Here is a 22,255-nt window from a genome sequence, read left to right as displayed (position 1 = left end):
AAAAAGCAAGGGATAACATCAAATGTCAATGCCTCACAAGAATGCTCATAAAACAGCTGGTGTGCTTTGCAAAGCTTCCCAAGTGGGGCTCGAAATCCTCCAATGGTTGTTGAAGGGGGATGGGATAAAGCATGTCACCCCTAAGAGACCCCCCCCCCCCCCCCCCCCCTCTTTAACAGTTTGGTACCAAGCTGCTGATTTGACTGAAAATATGAAGAAAAAAATCATCCTGCAGTTTCATGAAAAAATATTGTGGTAGTCTTTTTATATTTCAACTAAGTGAAGGTTAAAAAATATGAAATTCATGTTTTGCATTATACTGATGTTCTCAAAATATGAAGCTCAATTTATTCTAATCTGAAAAATATTAAAACCTACTTTGTTGGGATAAAAGACTGGATTAGAATAAAGTGTTCTTATTAAGTAGTATGACAAAAACTAGAAGTATTGTCGGGTAGAGAGAATTTCACACAATCCACCTCTGCTGTCAGTGGTTTCTTTCTTGTATGGTCTTATCTGAAAATAGTGACAGCCCATGGGAACTGTTATTCAGTAGGTTGCTTGCATCTAATGGATCGCATGCAATATGAGCATGAAGGAACAGATGTAGGCGAAGATTAGTTATGAGGGAAAATCTGCAGGTTTCTGTGCAGTTTAACAAACAGCAAAGCTTTTGTGTGCAATGATTATGTGTAGCAAAGCAATGTTTTCTCTGTGATATTTTAATCAAGATAGAAATTTGTTTTTGGCATTCTGGGGTGAAAAAAGAAAGTATTTGGATTAAGACCAGATCTTAATAAGCAACAGATTACGGACACTCAGTAACAAATATCAGGTTTATTTTTGCAACAGACTATATGTAAAAAACAAAAGGGAGAGAGAAAGATTTGCAAAACACGAGCTTATAATGGGAAGAAAAAAAAGTTACTGGAGAAAATACTGAAAAACAGAAAGGGAACAGAAAACAGCAGCATCCTCAGTGGAATACATTACCAGGACAGCGGAGGCATGCTTTGGATAAACCCTTCAGATGCCTTCAGTGTCCTCCTGACTTTCAGCTTGTCTCCAAAGAGACATGTTGTGTGCCAGAGAGCATTCATCAAATTAGACCAGAAAGAAAACAATGTGAAAACCCGCAGCTCTCCCTCGAGACGTGCCGACAGGTTATCACAGAGAAGGTGTCTCTTGCTCTCCAGCACTGGGGCAGCAGCACACAGCAGCCTCCCTGAAGAGCAGCCCTCCCCTCCATCCCTCCCACCCTCTCTTTCTCTCCACACAGGCTGGGATTAAGAGGGAGAAAACGGGAATTCAATTTAGATGTGTACAAATGAAAGGCAACCTACTCCATATAGTAGTTTTTAGAGATTGGGATTATACACCATAGTGAAGTTGAAGGAACAGAAAAAGTTAGTGTTTGTGTGGTTGTAAATAACTAGAGGTCCTGCGGAACAAGACTGCTGACCAAGCTTTAGAAAGCACATGCAGAGCACGGCTTGGCTTGGACATCTCATTAAGGTGGACCGTTATCAATCCTCAAAGATCGAAAACCGGCATGACACTGCTAAAGAAGGCACCAACGTGCCTTTGGCTGAGTCAGTTTGGAATTTCCTGGTCCGCATCCTCTTTGATGGTTCAATCAGTGCGTGAGCCAAGGTCAGTCGATAGCTTTACTTCTCTGAAAGCTTTAGCAAGATGTATTTGTGTATAAAACTCCCAGCGGCACCTAAGGCAGTGGAAATGGCACTGCACTTACAAACGATCAACATTTTCATACACTTTGGTATGAACACTACAGGCAGGTTTCTCTTGACAGTGTTTCTCTTTCTTCCTCTTTTTGTGTTTTTCGTGGTCCCAACTGTCTCCCCAGGTTTTCTTAGTACATCTCATAGAAGTGTGCGCTCTGCTGCTCTGAGCAGAGGCAGATAAATGAGCTGTGCTGTAGGTTCACCGTGGCTTCAGCACTTTACCGCTAGATTAATGATGCCTTCCAAGCCCCGAGCCTTTGCTTTTAGCATTTTAGAAGTACCTTCATAAAGTGAACTACAGGCACATCTTGTTTATACGCTTATCTATTGGGGCATCTTTCCTTTGGGCATGATGCTGTTTGCATCAGTACACCTGACACTCCTGAGCTAATGAAACCCTTCCTGAAGCCCACAGTGTTTCTAGAAATCTTCAGACAAAGATGCCATTTCGACTAGGAAACCCACAGTAGCGTTATTTTGAACTCAAAATCCTCGAATGGTCAAAATAATCACAAGGACACCCATATCCATAGATATGGGAACAAATAAAATAAAATACTGACATTTCAGTTTGGGGTTTTTTTGGCTTCTCAGCCAGGCTACCTGTCAGTTTTCATCACAGTGGCTAAATTGCATGTAAGCCTCTCACATAGCCCGTGTTGAATTGTCACGGGTGAAAAAGAAGGCAAGCATTGGTGGAAGACACCATAAATTGCTAATGTTATTGGATTTCAACCAGGTCATGACCACATCAAAATGTTGACCTACACACTAATCCGGGATGGCAGACTGATGCTCAGTAACATGTGAATTTATTTCAGTTTTGATTCAGAGCCATACGTCACATCCAGCACACACAAGATTCATTGAGAAAAAAAAATGGACGTGGCTTATACATCCTCCTGGCTGTCCTTGGAGGGTCAGTTTTTTATTTTTAAGTCTAAATCAGACTTTGTTCATTTGCAAACCCTTTAGTGACATGCCCAAAAAGTCACAAACAAAACAAAAGACACCATGTCATCAAAAAACTGACTTTCTGTCTTTAAGATTAGTTTGTAATGGAAATCTAAACGATTTTGTGTTTTTGTGGATTTCATTGTCATGATGTAGTTTAAGCCCCCTTTTTATATCCTTCTAGCCTGAATGAGGAGACAGAGACGTATAAATATGAACGGGCATACACCTCCGCTTAGGTTATCCTATGGGGAGTTAACCTACATCTAGTACACCCACATTACATCGCTTCCTCCTCCTTGGTTTCAAATAAACCTAAAGGACAGAGCGAAAGGAGAAAAAAGGATGTGAGCAGTAGAGAAAGAGAGTGGTGAGGTGGGAAGAGAGAGGCAGTATTGATTCCTTGATTCCCGTACCTCTGCCAGTGAGTGCAGAGTGTCAAGATCTCCCGCCAGGAAAAACAAATCACAAGGCTGAAGTGATGGATGTGGCACTCCAGGATCCGGCGGTTTTGCCATCTGGATGGCCGACACTGTATATCAGCCTCATGCGCAGCAAATTAAATTTACATTTGGACGGCTTCCCCGGGCCTCACCCAACACAGATGCACCAAAAGCAGCCCTCCGCCACAACTTCCTTAATGGGTTTGATCTATCATTTCCGGGTCTATTATGTAAAGATGATGTTGGTCCATGTTCAGAATGTCAAAACGATGTTACAGTCGCAATAGAATCACATTATGCGCGGCCAAATGGATGTTAAGCAAAATGACATCACCTTTAATTTCCTTAACATGAGTCGATACTAATCCAACTTGCCGAAATATTTTGAATGCGCATTAGAACATCGGTGAAATAAGAGAGCAAATTTGATAAAAGCCAAAGTCTGTCTTCATTTTTAGGACCCTGATTCATTCCTTGCCCATTTTTTTTCCTTTGTCTGGTTTGTCACCGTCACACATGCAAACCCCTGCAGTATGAACAAAGTAAGGCTTGTTAGGAAGTACACTTAAAGGCTTAAAATTATTAGTCCAAAAAGGATAAGTGAGGATGTAATGCCACATATAAAAGAGAAGGTTTTTCTGCTTAGCAGCACACCACAAAGAAAAAAATCTAACCTGGCCCTGAAGACGCCGCCATGCCTAAATGAAATGACCTTTAACGCCGAGCTGATCAAATGGCCTGAAGCAAGACTATAAAAGAACATTGCAGTATAATGTTTTACAGTGTACTTTTTTTCTGGTCTATTGTTTGCCCTTTCCCATTTTCCTGGACGGTAAAATGTATCGTGTTTGGCAGGTGAGGAAGTGCGCTGAAAGCAGTCTGAAATGGATTTGATATAAGAGTCGATGTGGCAGCAGATGCCACGATTTGGTTTATTTTGGATCCTTATTTTGTAAAAAGAGATACTGAATTGCTTTGAAAGAAAGAAGAAGAAAATATTGATTTAAGCCTGTGTTGAGCTGGCTTTTGTTTTCCTATGTCCTTTTTGTTTTTTAAGCTTTCATGGCTGGTTGTCCTCTAAATGTCAGAGGTGTTTTGTGATGGCTCTCAGCAATCGCTTGAAGTGCTATGCAAAGCTACACAATGAAAAGCAAATTGAGCATGTGAGTCGACAGTTGTGCCGTGAACTTCAGCCCCCACTGTTCCCCAATAATCTGATCTCATTTATGTAAAGACAGCGCTTCCTGGAAAGCAGCGTAGCATCTGCTACAGCGCCGGGGAGCTCGTGCCTGTGTTGACAGATGATTTCACCAGTCCAAAAGTTTAGTTTAGCCACTTGTATTCACATCTCAACTGCCTGGCTCTCTTTAACCTAACCTAACTTGAGTGGGAGTCCTCTCAGCCCATAGATGCAGCTAAGTATTCCGTGCCCTCACCACTCCTCTGTGTAATTCTCTCTTTTCAGACAACTGACGACTTGCTGGTGGCATCAGCCGAGTGTCCAAGCGATGACGAGGACATTGATCCCTGTGAGCCGAGCTCAGGTGGGTTAGGTTAGTCATCTCTTTTTTATTCTACTTTTCTCTGGGTGTGTCAGTGTGTCTTTGTGTGTAACAGTTCACCCCCACCAGGGCACTCGAGGCTAACGCGTAGTGTTTAAATGAGAAGATTGGAGTTTAGTTAAAGCTTAAACACTTCTCAGAGGCTGACTGCGTGATACAGCAAGCTGCAGGCAGTCTGTTGGGTCGGGCAGCTCCATTTCTATACAGTAGCTCTTTCAGTAGTTTGTTGGAATCTAAATTATAAATGCAGTAAAATTACTGGTTTTTATTCATGCTGATTAATGTTTTAAGGCATTTTAATGTAACTAGCTTATTTGAATAGATTCAGGGTAGAGATCTATCACTGTCTGACCTTGGAAGATTAAACATTTTGAGAAAGAGATGCTATTTGTTTGTTTTTTGCTACAAGTTTGGTAGGACACATTCACATTTATTTGTTACACTCAGTAGATTTAGTCAGAATGAATGGAGGATCATCTGGCACTATTACTTAGAACTTGTTTAAGTTTTTTCAGTTGTTGCTGTTTTTGTGTGGGTTTTGTTTGCTTGTTTGTTTGTTTGACGATTGTGCTTCATCGTGTCCTGATCTGTGTTTTTTTTTTAATTGATTCAAAAGCCTGATAATTGTTGCTCCACGACTTCCATCCATCAACATTAACCCACCTAAATTAAATGTTCGGAACAATGCTCTCAAAGAACCTCGTGCCCAAATAAAACACTGCCTTTTTGCGTCAAACCAGCCGCTGTTACTGTGCTTTCATTTAATTTCTTCATCGGCTCACGGCATCTGTTAATAAACTCAAAAAGCAAAAACAAAAAAGGCCACACACACGCACACAGTTGTGATTATCAGACCTGCAGGGCTCCAGCACGTGAAATCAAAGAGGGTAAACCCAGAGAGTTGGGGAAGGCTGATTTTTACAGGTGCAAAGAGTCCCCACTGTTGTTAATTAAATTCTACAGTGGGCAGTGGGAGTTCATCCTGTTGTTTCTCATGCAGTATTGCTCACAATGGCTGCACATAACCACCCTCGGAGTTTGTGATTGAGGCACATGTCATGTGTTGCTCTTCATAAAATAAACAAACACATTTTAGCTTTGGGTTCTGACCGTGTGTGTTGAAGAGCCCCGATAAGTGTACAACAATAATCATAAAAAAAAGGTACCACTTATTGTTCTCCCTGAAATTGAAAATGCTCCTCCCAAACTTTACTCAGACAAATATTATAAATGTGTTTGCTCCCTGCAATGCTAGCAAACTTTTAATCTCTTACCTCGCCACACATGGAGGGCAATTAAGCGTAACCTTTGAATGGAAAGATTTTTTAAATGCATTCTGAAGTGATGAGAAGCACAGAGAACAATTAAGTCCAGACCCAAGGCCCCACGCTCCATCTAAATGTGCTATCGATCAGAATGTGGTCATAAAACGTCCACTAAATTAATGTGTGCCCCACAGCAAAGACTATCAACTTTTCTAGTCTGTCCCTCTTCCTGTTCCTTTGGTTTTCTACTAGCGAGATTAACTTTTACCTCGCTTTTCTCCTGCAATACATCAGAGCGATATTCCGATTGGGCAGCATCACAGCAGGTCCTTCCAGGGAACACTGTATCTGCTGCTTCTGAAAAAATACACAGGAGATTGAGCTGTGTACTGATTCACACTCGCATTATGATATTCTGTGACAAGGGCATCTGCCAAAACATCAATTGCATACTGTGTGATGCTTAGGGACACACCCTCCCAGTGCAGAGTATCCCTCTTCTTCTGTGATCACTGAAGGGGATTTGACACCAGAGCTGTGGGCTCCCAGGGTGGCAGCTGTCTAACACCGTATCCTGATTAATATCTACATTCAGAACAATTCACACGCTCTGCCAAGCACATGCCACATCTCCGACAGGGCTGCTGTGCATAAAGAACTGGATACACTGTTGCTGATAAAGTGCTACTTACTCATATTACTGTTCAGCCAGCTCCTTTTAATGACGCCAATAATATATCATTTTTCATGCAACACCTTGACAGCCTCTTCTGTCTGGCATCTCCAAAGGAGTGGCCAGATGCGCATACATTTGATATCTCTCTGTCTTCACAGCGCATGTATGCATACAGCAGGATAATGTTGGTGTATAAGTGATCTACAGAGGTCGAGCTTTGAAAAACATGCTATCTGCAAGCTATCTGTGGTCCAAGGTCAGCTCTAGATCATCCCGCATCTTACTGGAGTCTTGTCCCACAGCAGTCTCTGTCAGTTGTTGAATGACATGAATCAGGTAAACTTACTTATTGCCGAGCTTTATTACTCTTACTTCCGGAAACCATGGAAAGCCATCGCTACCAGCAGAGCTTATCGCCCAGCAGGACTCGGATTAGATCATACTGCACCAAATTGAATCCTCCCCCCTGCTTCTTGAAACCACAGAGGAATACACAAGCCCGTGATGCTGCAGCTCATCTGATCTGTAATAGGAGGATGCTTTGGGACCATGCTTGTACTGGGCAGCCAGTCTCACACAGCTGAATGTCAGCGTAATCCATCTGTTTATGTGATACCTGTTTTTCCGACTTCTTAGAAAGAAAAGTAACAAAACTATCCATAAAGATAAAAAATCCAATTCTCTCATATGTAAATATTGTGTGAATGCTGACGTTTAGCAAAAATTTCCTTCATTTCTTGCGAGAAAATCTTTGAAAGACTGACACAAAGGGTTTTAATTATTTGCTGAAAACACAGATGCAGGTGGAAAATATTCTCTTGAACAGCGTAGAAAGCTGCCACTGATTATTCTGCACCAAGTTTTCATGGTGAAAGTTAATGAAAGAGGTTGTTGCTGAGCTACATGAAGTCAGATGAAACGGATGTCTCTTACCTACCAGCTCCAGTTCATTGGCACCATGCAGGCTGTTGATGGAGGGCAGCTGCTGCAGAGTGACCCATATCCAAGGTTGCATGATTACATGCCGGAGCTGCCTTTTTTCCTCATTTTTCCTCCTCTGAGAGAACAATCCATGATTAAAATTAGCAGCTGTTTAAAATGAGTTAAATTCTTGTTACCAGATTTGATAGGATTGTTTTACCCGTACCACCTTTTGGTTGAAAGCAAGTAAAGCAAAGTTTGTGCACTGTGTAAAATGTAATAAAAACTGAATGCAATGATTTGCAAATCTGATAAACCCATATTTTATTCACAATAGGGTATGGGAAACATATTGAATGGTTAAAGTGAGAAATCTTCCTTCTTTATGAGAAATATTAGCTCATTTTGAATTTGATGGCAGCTAGATATCTCAAGTGAGCGGGGCTGGGGGGCCAACAAAAGGCTGGAAATGTTCTCTTGAGTAGTAAAAAAACAGCTGGAGAAAAATTTTGTAGTTAATTTTTTGTCAACAGGTCAGTAACATGATTGGCTTTCTTAAGGAGGCAGATTTTCTCCAATCTATAAAAACCAATACCTACAATAATAATAATTCTGAATAATATACATCGGTAAAGTAAATAATTAAAACTAAGAGTTAAAGCCGACCATGAACATTGGATGCCCATGATCTTCAGTCCCTCAAGCACCGCATTAAAAATCGACATGATTTTGTCACAGAAATCAATGCGTGGGTTTAGGAACAAATCCATAAATCGTTGTTCGCCATTGTTAAACACAGTTGTTTGTGCTATCCATAAACACAGGTTAAAGCTTCGTCATACAGAAAAGAAGTCATATATGAACACCATCCAGAAATCCGGGTCTGCTTGCACATCTGGAAAAGACTTAACAATACAGTTTTTAGAGACATGCATGTCTGTCAATATATGCTCCCATAAGACCATGTCTTATTCAAGGAAGGCGTTACATATTTTATCAAGTGGATTCTCAGACTATATACTGCATCTATTACAACAGCGTGGCTTCACAGCAGAAGAGTCCAGCAGCTGGACTGTCCTGCCTGCAGCCCAGATCTTTCATCATTTTAAAACATTTGGCATATCATGAAATGAAAAATTCAGCAAAGAAGATCCAGGACTGTTGAGCAGCTGGAATCTTGAATCAGACAAAATGAGACTGCCATCAAATCCAAAATAACCTCTCTTCACGTCATTACCTACTGGCTTTTTTTTTTTTTTTTTTTTACATTAATCCAACTTTTTTTGAATTGGAGACATGCATGTTGAGAAATTGATAATGTAAAATGTTTGACATGTAGCATTTAAAATATATTTTTTAAGTAAAGGGGTGTGAGGATTAATCCTAATTTCAAATTAAATAGGTTAACTGCACTTATAATAGAGCCAGATTATAACATAAGTCTGTGTTCTATGTCAGCACAGTAAATAATGAAGATAATGCTCGCAGCAAGCCGTTGTACCCTAACGTAAAGGCAGGTGGAAACATCTAGCTTGTTGGTAAGAAAATACTTTGTTTCAATTTTAGATTATTCTTCTGTTTCCAATCTGAACCTAAGCTAACTGGCTGTCAAATGTAGCATTATACTTCCCAAAGTATGTTTATTATTACACAAAATAGCTGTTTCATATTAAGCTACAATTGGCTGTTTTCTTCATGCAGCTTTAAGCGTACGACCCAATAAAATCTAACTATTCCTTAGTGGCCCATAGAAATCAATACCAGCTTTGAAATTGACTCCCTTAATTATTACTTGAGAACAAAGCCCCCCCTCCATACCTCATAATGAATAAATGATGGAGGAAAACATGAGGAAGTTTCTCTTACACCTGACAGAATACACAATGTTTCCTCTGAAGTTTGGATTCTCTGATCCCTGACTTCTAATGTTTTTTTTTCCTTTCTTTTGAGAGAGTGCACAAAAGTAGACGGATATATCCAAACACTCGACGCCTCAGCTGGATGTTTATCTTTTAAACCCGTGCACCTTTATTTTTCCACCATTATACCGTCATTAATTATGCAACATGCAATCATGTAAAATGTGATTTGTATGAAAGAGAAAAGCACCCCCCCCCCCAACATTATCTAGGTTCATACCATCAGCCTCAGTGAGACTTGTGGTATGTGCAGACCTTTGCATTTCACACATAATCTTTGAGTGCTTTTATTCTCTGCTAGAAATAGCCTTTTTCTGCACATTGCCCATAGGCAGGTTAAGGTTAATCATCTCTAGTTTCCTCTTCTCTCTATGCGTGCTCATCTTTTTTTTTTTTTTATCCTCAAGCATTCTGCAGTGACATTAGCGGCTGCTAATGTGTTTGACATTTTGTTTTAATAGATTTAATTTATGGTTGGGGAAACAATACATAGAGTAAACCAATAAATCAAACGGTAAATGAATACTCTCTTTAACCCCATGGCAATGACTGGAATGCACCCAGACAGGAGGAAAAAAATTAGAGTAAATTATTGTTTTAAAAGTAGCTGTGAGATTAATGAAACATTAAGAGCACTGTGCTGGCTTAAGAGGTCACTGCCCACATTTAATAGGTTATTCAATCATACCCAGCTGGAACTCTGTGTGTGTTCATTTCTCCCTTTGCTGAATACAGTGTCATGCACCTTGCATGCCAGACTGCCACTAGCAGAGATGGTTTAACTAATGGAAAAAAAAGGCCTTTTTTCAAAACCGGAGGCCTATTGAACGTGGTCGTAGCTCACAGCCGGGAACAACGCCGATGACCTTCAAGCATCACGTCTACTCTTTTTGCCAACATGTTGCTGTTATTTTCCTATAGTCTGCTACTTTCTGCAGACAGCCTTATGGAATTTTGCCATTTTTGTTTTTCTTGCACTCTTTCACTGCGGATTATGCCATTCAAGTCTTCTCTCTACATCCTATTTTAAATGAAGTGTGTTCTGAGAGAAAACAGGATTTCACACTTACTGTCAGTCTTTCTCTTTACTGATCCCACCGTATTTATATTTTCAATTACTTTTATTTTTTTTCACCGTTCATCTTTCTGGTGTGCTGACATTGATGATAACACATTGTGTCTGTTTATGAGTCTAAGTAGGGCATGAAAGACTTTGCTAACCAAGAAAAGAAAAGTTGCTCAGTTAAAGGCCAGTTATCGAAATAGTAAAAGCAACTAAGACATTACAAATATTAATAAAAAATGTACCAGTCTGGAAAATGCTTGTAAAGATTATCTCATCTTTACATGCATTTGATATTTTTGTTGACCTGCTGTCTAACAACTGTATCACTTAATCTGACTAAAGGTGGTCATTAAGTTGTTGTGGGGATAAGAAATAGTCTCTAGTAAAACATATGGACAGTTTTCTGAAAAAAGTTTTTCCTCCACTTCCTAATTTCTTATTTCAAGTTTAAGATCTTCAGAGATTTTTGAACATTCGGAAGATAACACAGATAACCCAAGTAAATACAAAATGCACTTTTTACATGATTTGATTCATTAATGGGAAAAGTACCCTAATGCCACGTTTGACTGGTGTTCTTGTTTATAGCAGGTGTAGCAGGAAGTAAACCGTCCAAATAGTTGAGCTTTTGTCTCGCCACTCTACAGAATATTTTGCCAAAAATTTTTTGGCAAATGAGCCTTTGTGTCCTTTTTTAGTCAGCAGTGGTTTTCACCTTGAATCTCTCCCATGGATTTCATTTTTTGCCTAGTCTTGTTCATATTGTTGAATCATGAACTCTGACCTTAATTGAAGTGTCAGGCCTGCGTTCTTTTATGACATCAATGTGCTCCAGCAGTAATTTTGCTAGGTAATTTTGGCAGGTAGGTGAACCTTCCCACTCCTGGGAAGTGAGTTGCTTTTTGAGATCTTTCAGCCCATCTCACTATTGTTTAAATGATTTCGTGATTCAGCAGATCTGACAGTTATCAGTCCTGGGTGTGGCTAGTGAGAATGAACTCTTCTGTCCAACAATGTGGTTAATCACAGTTTTTGTGCACACAGTTGTCATAGCAGCTTGTGTCTACATATTTAAAACTGTTTGTGTTATCATCATGAAACAAAATACAGGTATGAACACAATGACACAATGTTACCTAGCTATAGAGCCATAAGTAAGTAGGTATAGAGCCCGAGACCTCATAGCCTGACACTATAGAACTCTACCTCTCTAATCAAGAGATGAACTCCAGACTTGTGACATTAAAGCTGAGTAAGCTTAGTCGTCTTCTTTCATCTTGCCTTTTTAGTGGAATCCCTCTTGGCAAAGGCTTAAACTGCATCATACCTTTTAGTGGGGTTAAATCAAACACCTTTTTAATAATTCTCACTTCATTTCATGCTCACTCAGCTCTCAGTTCATCATCCACCATCAGCGTGCGCAGAGCCACTTCAGACTCATATATGCAAGCTGTCATGAGGCATACTGCCAGCATGTCACAAGTACAGGGTGGCTTGCATCACTTCTTGAGGACACTCCGATAATTAAAGAGGCAAGAGGGATTTAATAAATGTTTTGGCTCTGCTGCAGTTGATACAGTGACCTGTCTGCAAAATGATCCCCGGCTATATGACAACTCTGACAGCTCATGATTATAGCTGGATATGTGAAGTAAGAAGATGGTATAACACTAATCTGGCTGAATAACAGCACTGTGTCACTGAGCATGCCAATAGCTGTAAGCCTGGTTGATCTGAAGGCAAACCTGCAGCCACACCTCCCTAAGCCCTCAACGATGCATGATGTGTTGCTCATGTTGTCAGCTGTTGCAGTTTGCGGATGGCCAAGTTTACACAAAATCTCTTTTCGCTAGTTTCTTGATAAAAAATAAAAATTACTTCATTCTTTGATTCATTTCCATTGGAGCATTAACACAGCCTTGCCATTGTGCATCCGCTTAGAAAAAAAGCTTTATCCTTGTCTACCCTGCACAACCCTTTAAAGCCATTAGCAACAAAAGCTAATGAAAGGTCAAGCCCGGCCTGTCTGTTCAATATATTCTGAATAATCTTGGTTGCTCCATTACCTCTCAACAAGTCTTACAGACACCTGAAGTAAACCCACCCCCTGCTGTGCTTTTCCTTCATCTATGGCCCCCATCAACCTGCCCTGTTGCAAATTACCAAACAAATGAACCCTTTCGCTGGAGACAAATGAGGAAAAATAGTCTTTGAAGAGGACCATTTATTCAAATCCCACCTGACAGTGCAAAATCTCTGATCCCATTTCTCTCCTTGAGCGCATGTGGCACAAAGAAGTCAGGCAAAGAGAAGTAGAATCACATCAGGCATTTCTCCGGCTTTTAAATGACATTTTCCTATGCGTCAGTGCTAATATCTTCAAGAGGCAAGCTCATATATCCATACTGAAGGATGCAGGCAGAATTAAGAGAAGAGATGCAATCAAATAAAGCCCGAAGAAAGAAAAGCATCAAAGTCTTCAAAGTCGCTTTGCACTGTTTATTAACACTGCACGGCAAAGTGCAGTGTCTTAGCCAGGCTGTTTCTTTTCTTCCACTAAAACTCATGTATCAAGGTCACATATAAAATCTTTGCTTCTTTGTTCAGTTTTTATTTTATTTATTTACTTTTTTGTGCATCTCCTCTCGAGAACTCTCTGGTGAAAGCGAATGATTTGTGACTAAATAACTAGAACATTAACTGTTGTCCTTGTAAATAAAACAGCAAAGACTTTATGATGGTCTGGATATGAGACTGAACTATAAGTCTTGCTCTGGGATGAGACGTAGAGGAGAGAGTTATTCTGGCAGCTTTTACCCAACTGCAATCCTTCAAAAGTTAACCCCCCTGAGTTTACCTCCATCGCTTCACAAGCACACCCCTGCAATGCTGCCATGAAGCTAGACACACTTTAAGGTCATTTTCCCCATGTCTAATTTTACCCTTGGGTGCGCTCAAGTAGAGCTCATAAGAGCAGCCATCATTTTAAACACTTGTTTCAGTTGCTATTTCTTTCTCAGTTTATGTGCCTTCATTCTGAGATGATGGAGTGCTAATGAACAGACAGGCAGATGCATTTTGACTGAGGTCCTTTTGGGGTTTTCTCAATGGCCTTGGGTCTGGGACATTACTTTATCTGAACTCCACTTGAGTTCAGGCGCACTGTAGGGCAGGGGCACAGTCAGGCACATGGGTAACAAATGAGCTGCATCACTGTGTTAAAGGCAGTCTAGTAGACTGTGTAAGATCCCATCAGGTGGCTATTTGATAGACAGTGCTGAGACTAAAGGTGAAATAAAGAGCTACTGTAAATGCTAATAGCTTTAGACAAAACATGGTTGTGTCAGCACTGTGCTAAATTTAGTGCTAACCTTTGACTGGTCAGCTCTCTGCACCATAAAAGTATTGAGTTCTTACGAGCTGTAAGAGTGGCGCCAACAGATCAGAAGAGTCCTAGTAAATTTTAAATACTGCGCAGAGCACCCAGAATTTAGGAACACAAACATACCACAGTCATGGAGGGTGAGGGGGAATTTAAGCTAGCATTTTTCTTCATATTATAATTTTTATATAAGCAAATTAAAGGAGAATTATGGGCTGTATGTCCCGATCCCAAAAAATGAAGGCCAACAATTATTTTATTATTTCTTTGGGGCATTTTAATTCATTTATGTAGTTATTTTTTTTTCCACTTAGTTTCATTTTTGGGGGGCTGTTGTAGCCCTCCATAGAAAGATTTCCATTAATGTTGAAGTAAATGAGTAGCTCATTTAACCCACTTATTTTACTTTTTCAGTGATGAAAGACGGATTGTGGTCAGTTAATTGAGAGCTTTCCAATGTAAAGTCGCTGTGAGAGCTCAGCCTGTGGGGAGCCAATCAACAGATCCTGGCAAGAGGAAATAACAAAGCCTAGAGCTGGAGGTGTTAGATCACACAAGGAAGAACAGCGCGCCATGATACTTTTGGCACATGGTTCACTCCTGATGTAGCAGTCTGAGGCTGCCTCCCTCCCGAACCAGCCGAGGTCTCATATAAAACTCTAGAGTGCCACATCAAGACCTCTATCCTCCATCAACCTGCTATGTCATCTACACTTTCAACTTTTTTGACCCTGAACAAAGGATAGATAGCACATATGAAAGTAACTCACCGTTAATGCCCGTGCGATGGTTTGCTTGGGACGAGCCGTGTCAACCAGTGGCTTTTGCCCACAAGGCGAGAGCATTCTTCACACCTGTCTGCAAGGATAAGTGGGCTTGTCACAAGCAGAGCTAATCTGTTGCAACGCTCAGTCACATTCAATCCCCCATTGGTACTCTCTGCTTGTCCTTGAATGTCGGATAGCATTGGAAGCATACTTGGGCCGCTGATCAGTCTAACCATGCTGGAAAACATGTCAATGAAGAGGAGCAGCATCTTTGCGTCTGATAGACAGCTTGGGGAACTTTTGCCCTTTGCAGTTTACACTTTTTTGTGCCCTTTAGTCCAATATTTTCCTAAAATAGACATACCTGATAGAGGTTGATCACGAGCAAATAGAACGCCATTCGAAGTCATTGTTTGTCTGAGAATTCAACTGTCACTCAAGAGGAGATATGGGAGTAATCAAAAAGTGCTTTATTTCCAAAGCCATCGACAATGAGTAAAGGCACAAGAGAGAGAACAATGATAAGAGCTAGCAGAGACATAAGGAGAGCTGTATTATAGCTTGGATAGCATTCAGAAAATGAAGTGGGTTTGCTGATGTGCTATCACTCTCATATTCACAGGAGGATCCCTGGTAGTAGGATGCTTTCAGTGTTATAAAAGACCGACATCACTGTGTAACAATAGTCAAAGAAATATGTAGAAGAAGAACAAGAATAGTTTGCAGATAGGTCAATGCAAAGTAAATCCACCCCCCAACCCCCATTTTATTGTTAGGCTTGTCCAACAGCATCGATAATAATCCTATTTAGAGTTACTGCGTACGATTGGTTTCTCCTTCACTGAATTCTTTTTCAGTGTCCTATTTGCTAATGCTCACAGAAGTACATTGTCTGTCACTAAATAAGGGTCTGATAAGATAGGAAGAAGTGATTATGACAAACTTCAACACAATAAAACTCTGCTATCCTTTTTATTTTCCTTTTGATGTAAAATCGTTGCTCTGCGCTGTATTCTTGAATAGGAAGAGTTACTTATGTGGAAATATTTCTGTGAAGGATTGAAATTATGAAGACACAGTGTTGCAGTTTCTGTTTTAGAATAACATTTCTTTCTAAAGTTGGTTTGATTGTATTAAAGCTAATGAATGCATTTTATTTCTTAAACCAAAATATAAAAAAATAAATAAGTGAAGACAGTAGGACAACAAAGTAGGACATGAAAGACAGCACACGTATGACCAATTTCAAACTCTTTTCTCGAATTTATTATGCAGCGGTCCCTCGTTTATTCGTTCTAAAAATTACGTTCTAAAAATAACCCGCACTAGGTGAAATCCGCGAAGTAGCCAAGTTTATTTTTTACAATTATTGTAGATGTTTTAAGACTGTAAAACCCCCTCACTACACACTTTATACAGTTTTCTCAGACAGGCATGAACTTGTTTAAACTCTCTCAAAGTTCAAACCTTGGTAGAAAAATAAGTCCAGTATTACAGAATGAAACCAAAGATCAAACCATGTGACACAGATGTGTCTGTGTCAATCAGGACACAGAACACAATACACAAGTTAAAAAAAAAACAACAAAAAATAACGAAGCATGCAAAATTGCACAAAAAAAATCCGCAAAACAGCGAGGCCGCGAAAAGTGAACCGCGTTATAGCGAGGGACCACTGTGTTTAAATCTTTTATAAGAATTGTACTTGCCAAAGAATTGAATATCCCGTGATGTTCTGATCAATATTGCCATTGCTGTTCATGTGAGCATAAATGGCAACTAATATAAGCATCGCTAATGTTTCAATGTATAATTACTTCTCATTAGAAAGTATCAGTATATCATCTTTAAATGGCATTGTGAGCTCTTCATCTAATAGTTACAGTGACGTGTATAATATGAATAAAAGACATAAATAAACATAGAGAAACATCAGTGAGAAGCAAACTTCTACTTTTCATTTAAATGCGAGGTTATACGATAGCGACAATGAAAACCTACAGTAGGAATAAATGTGAACTGACTACTTTACCATTTGCATTACGTAACAAACTGGCCCCTTATATCAACACATATGATTCTGTGTGTTACAGCATAGTCACTGCATCATTTCATAAGTGCTGCAAGAAGCAGCAACAAAGTGGAAAATCTGCAAAGCTTGCTAAAATAAAACCCCAAAAAACTGCCCAGTCAACACAGAGGAGCCATTTGAGCCCTTCATCTCCACACATCTATGTTTGTTTCTGTTATTGTTAGTTTGTCCACTGGAAATAAAAACAGAAACTTAACATCTTCTCATCAAGATCACTACGATCTAAACACAGCTGTAAATCCCTGAGATATTTTCTCCCGATCCAGTCTAAACAGATTGCTTTCATTTCCAAATGTTAGCATTAAGTGTTTGGATTTCACAATTGCAACAAAGAGGGGCTTAACCAGAAATGATGACTGCTACAAAAACACACAGAGAGATGTGCCAGGAGGACTGAATGATATCGGGGAGGGGGGGACTGACATGTTTTCAAAATAGCACCACCAAAGAAGTCGAGACAGCCTTTGGCAAAAATCTGCTGATTCAATTGAAGAATTGTTTCTTTCTGAAAGATTTATTTTCAGAGACTGTGAGACAGTCATGCTGCTCGGATGAATGCTGAATGTTGGAAGTATGGCTTGTTCATTCATGACTATGCTGTAAAGCATGTAATGAGTTGTGAGCTTCCCTGCGATTGATTAACACATTAGTCGTCTTGTCAGTATTACTTTTGAATTTAGAAAATCTCTTTTTTTTTATATATCCATCTATCCATTCACTTAACCACTTATCCAACTGTTGTTATGGGCGAAGTGCCGCCTGTCTTAGTTATCGTAGCTTGTAAAAAAATTCCCATATTCCCAGTATAACATTTAGACATCCTCTATAGGCAGAGGAGAAGGTTAGAAAGGTCAAGTGCTATATTGAAGTCTACAAAACATCCCTGGCTCTTTTGAAGGTTCTTCTTAGGGTTGCATTTCATTGTAACTTCTTTGGTAATTTTGTGACCATGTAAAGTGTTGCCTTTAAAATATGCTCGGGGTATTTGTGTCTTATTTAACAGTCAGAGTCGTTTTGAAGTCTTTTGGCCATCACAATGGGATATTAAACGCTTAAAGTGTCAGATCACGCTGCAGAAAGACATTCGCTGGGACCCCTTATCTTTGCCATTATATGCCATTTCATTCTATTGTGCTCTATTCATTGTCTGACTGCACGCTTTTCTATTTGATGGGAAAGCCATTTAAGCCAGCATGTACTTTGAAAATCGTCAGTCTTGATGTCTATTATATTTGGGATATTCATTTGTACATGCAGATAGAAAAATGCATGCTCTCATTCATTACACCAATACGGTCAAAGTAATGATGAAACATAAAACATGGCTTTTTTGCAGTAATCTTGTTTTTTTGTCTTGCAGCCAATCCCACTGGTGCTGGACCAAAGGGTTACCCAGGAACACAGGAGGTCTTCCGGGAGTCGAGCAGTACTACGGGGATGGTGGTCGGCATCGTAGCAGCAGCGGCGCTGTGCATTCTCATCCTGCTTTATGCTATGTATAAATACCGGAACAGAGACGAAGGCTCCTACCATGTAGACGAGAGTCGTAACTACATCAGCAACTCGGCACAGTCCAACGGAACCGTGGTCAAAGAGAAACAGGTCAACACAGCGAAAACCTCGAGCAAGAACAAGAAGAACAAGGACAAGGAGTACTATGTGTGATTGTCAAAGCTCTGGTCTTTGTCAGGCCAACGTAAACATTTATCAAAAAGACAAATCAGGACTTGTGTAATATAACAACAAATACAAACATTATTTAGTCATTCCCCCCCCCCCCCCATAAGACAATGCTCTGAAAAGCTGAAAAAAAAAACATGGTAAATAAAAAAAATTAAAAAATAAACTTTCTTCAGTCTTAAACACTGGACAGAAAGTACTGAGGTTAAAAGACTGGAGGAAAAATGGGTCTGCCAACAATTAAAAATGAACTAAATACATATCTAACATGTCAGCAAAACACCATTAACCCATCTGTGACTTGTTCTTTGGCCACGATAATGTGATCGAACTCCCGTGTTTCTGGAGGAGCACAGATGCACTTTGCAAATGGAGTGACAGCATAGCAGACTTAACGTTCCATTTCCATTGCCTGTGTTTGTGTTGCTGGGACTTTTTCTAGGTAAAATGGCACAATGCATAAATAAATACATACATTAAAATATGCCAAACATTTATGAAGAGGATGAAGAGGAATTAAAAAAAAAAAAATCAATCACATGACGTTTAAGCCAGAGACGAGGAATCAGCCAAAAGTCCTCACGGTAGAGGCAGAGATGGCCTGCAAAGACTATTACCTGGCAGGCAGGGCTGCTGCAGTGCAAAGATGAGAACAGATGGCAGCTTCTCTTGAAGACTTTGGTTTAAAAGAATATGTGAGTTGTGCCAGGAAGAAATCTGGAGGCCTTCGTTTTCACATTGTGTGAACTCAAAGGAGAGACTTCGCTCAGAATCCCGCAGATGTCTCAACGGTGATCATTCAGGAGCCATGCACGCAAAATTATCTTATTACAGTACATATGTTTATATACAATACAACCACATCTATATGTGCTTTCTGGACTGTGACAAAGTGGTGTTTTATAGCCTGTTGTATAGATGATGCAAACTATAACTGCTCCTCAGCCGTTTTGGAATAAAACCTTTAAAAAAAGGACAAAAAGAAGACATAAATGTTATTAAGTGTTGCTAGACATAGAAGATTTTATGAGGACATCTGCATTTTGTTTTTGTTTTTTCAGTTGGATAATAATTTGAATCTCTCCCTGTTTTTACATGTGTTCCTATATAGTTTTTATACAAATTCCAACCTGGACCAGTAACAGCCTAACCTAAAACCTGCACAAGCTGTTGATAGCGGAGATGTGTGACAACTTGTGTGGCTCTCTTTTAAGGATCCTGGTAGAATCACTGCCTTCCTGCTCAATCCTGACTTACATGAGTGAGAATGAAGACCTAGAATATGAGTGTTGATGATGATGATGATGATGATGATGATGGATGATGCCAGTGATAAAGATAAATTAACTTGCTGTGTGTGTGTGTTTTCCAAGTGGTATTATAAGATTGTCCAGTGTGCGCTTGGGATGACACAAAACCAGAGGAGAATAGCTCAAATAAGTCTCCATTTCAACTGTTCTGTGTTTGTTCTGTCATTCTGTCAGTCAATTCTGCTTTCCAGAGACCTGTACTTGGAATGAGTATGAGGAAAAATGACCATGAACTATAAATGATGATCATGAATTCTCTTTGTTTGCTCCTCTTTTTATTTCTTCAAGCATTTCATGTTCAGTTGAACTTCTTCTTGTACTCCACATCAAAATGAGTCATAAAAATGAGGGGTTTTTTTTTTTTTGAAAAATCAAATGAATAAAATATGACTGAAGTGAACTTAAAACCAGACTATGGATAAAATGTGTCAGAGCTACATGCAGGTATTATGACTTTCATTTTGTCATCAGGCAAGCACTCTTTACATCATTAAATGAGTGCTACACCGATTGGACTCCTAGAACACTGTCTACTCATGACGGACGACCTTTTAAAACTTTTGTTCCTCTTATCTTGATCCTTGTCAAATCCGGGGAGGGGGCGACATTACTCACAATCCAACTCAGGTGTGTTATAGTAGGAGTCGCTAATGTCGCCATATTCAAGCAGAAATGACTCAGTGGCTATTTGATCTAGTAAGCTCCCTTCTATCTAAATATGCACCGATTGTTTTTCAGTTTGACATTTGCAGTCAACTCTGAGTCAAGGGCATCCATTGTTATTTATCAGCTACAAAAAGCTGGCAGCAACCGCCAGCTTGAAAAATTCACCAATGCAGAAGTACTAAAAAATGCAGGATCTAAGTTTCTACATTATATTGCCAAAATTATATTGCCTTCAAGCGCATATGAACATCCCATTCTAATCTATAGGATTTAATGTTAGCCCACCCTCTGCAGCTATAACAGCTTTAACTCTTCTGGGAATGCTTTCCAAAAGGTTTAGGAGTGTGTTTACGAGAATTTTTGACCATTCTACTAGAAGCACATTTTTGAGGTCAGACACAAGAAGACCTTGCTCACAGTCTCCACTCAAATTAATCCCAGAGGTGTTTTGTCGGGTTGAGGTCAGGACTGTGCATGCTAGTCAAGTTCTTCCACACCAAACTTGCTAATCCTCGTCTTTATGGACCTTGCTTTGTGCACTGGTCTGCAGTCATGTTGGAACAGTGAGGGGGCCATCCCCAAACTTTCATGCTCACTCAAAGTTGGGAGCATGAACTAGAACTAACGGACCGAGCCCAACTCCTGAAAACAACCCCACACCACAACCCCCCCTCCAGCAAACTTTACACTTGCAGAGTGCAGTCAGACAAGTACGGTTTCCATCTGGAAATGGCCAAACCCGGACTCATCCATTGGATTGCCAGATGGAGAAGTTTGATTTGTTACTCTAGAGAACACATCTCCACTGCTCTACTGTCCAGTGGTGGCATAGGTTACGGGATCCGATGCTTTGCATTGTGCTTGGTGATGCAAGACTTGGAGGCAGCTGTTCACAAATGGAAACCCATTCCATGAAGGTCACATGGAGGTCTTTTTAGTACCTGCTCGGCTGAGGTTCCAAGCAAGCTGAGTGGATCTACAATTGTGACATCAACAGAATGCATACCACCGATTGGCCAGTAAATAGCATTGCTTGATGATTCCTTCTCCCAAACCACATTTTTTAAACCTGGCAGTGAGAAAAATTACAGCACAAAAACCATCACTGAGTCTCTTTGTCATGCTAGTCTCCGAGTATGACAAAGCCATAGAACGAGCAGCAGGTAGAGCTTCCCCTCGATGTCTTCCATTATTGTGTTGTGTTTGTGTACATCCTGGACTTTTATAGAGGTTGTACTCAATAGTAATGGAAAATGACAGAAACCGAGTAGAGTCAAGTCAAGTCAAGCTGGGTACATACTAGTGGAAAAGAAACTTAGGACCTCCCCAGTTCAAGTCACTAAGCTTAACCTCTGGTGCCTTCTGAAGCGATGTGCTTACAAATATTATGACCTCTTGTGTAGTTAGATGTACTAGCAGTGCTTTCTAACACTTCGTTTGTTGTCAGACTCGTTGCAGAAAGTGTCACCACGTCCATCTTCAAATGCTGCTTAGCACTTATTTTGAAGAGTTATCAAAATTAACTTTAAACTCGATGTTCATCAAGACATAAAATGAACTGCATGTATAGAATCACCAACATTTAAAAAAGTTTCAACAAAATAAAGTTTAAAATGTAATACATTTATATTGTTTGCATCTTAGAAGCCTTGCTTCCTCCACCACAGCTATGATGGTGGTGGAATATATATTATAGTTCAGGATTATGTGAGTGACACATCTCTCTCTTTTAATATCTGTGATGTTACTTAGTAATAATAGTTATTGGCAGATATGCAGGTTTTTTTCCCCACATTTGACTTGTCAC

General features: G+C 39.9%; 1 protein-coding gene across 37 annotated transcripts in view; it reads left to right on the top strand.

The window, feature by feature from the left end:
* LOC113034636 (neurexin-1a) overlaps positions 1-20,189 on the top strand; it is a 261,169-nt gene extending 240,980 nt beyond the window's left edge. For 26 of the 37 annotated variants that reach the window (XM_080287776.1, XM_080287779.1, XM_080287775.1 and 23 more), the window contains 2 exons: positions 4,608-4,695; positions 18,153-20,189. In XM_080287776.1, coding sequence (XP_080143902.1) covers positions 4,608-4,695; positions 18,153-18,457 — 393 coding nt within the window. In that variant the 3' untranslated portion in view covers positions 18,458-20,189. The remainder of the gene's footprint in view (positions 1-4,607; positions 4,696-18,152) is intronic. The other 11 variants (XM_080287803.1, XM_080287777.1, XM_080287786.1 and 8 more) reach the window with 1 other exon arrangement.
* Positions 20,190-22,255: the final 2,066 nt, after the last annotated feature.

This window comes from Astatotilapia calliptera, chromosome 13, assembly GCF_964374335.1.
Source record: "Astatotilapia calliptera chromosome 13, fAstCal68.1, whole genome shotgun sequence".
Lineage (NCBI taxonomy): Eukaryota > Metazoa > Chordata > Actinopteri > Cichliformes > Cichlidae > Astatotilapia > Astatotilapia calliptera.
Note: the sequence above shows the minus strand (reverse complement) of the source record. Positions and strands in the feature narration are given on the sequence as shown.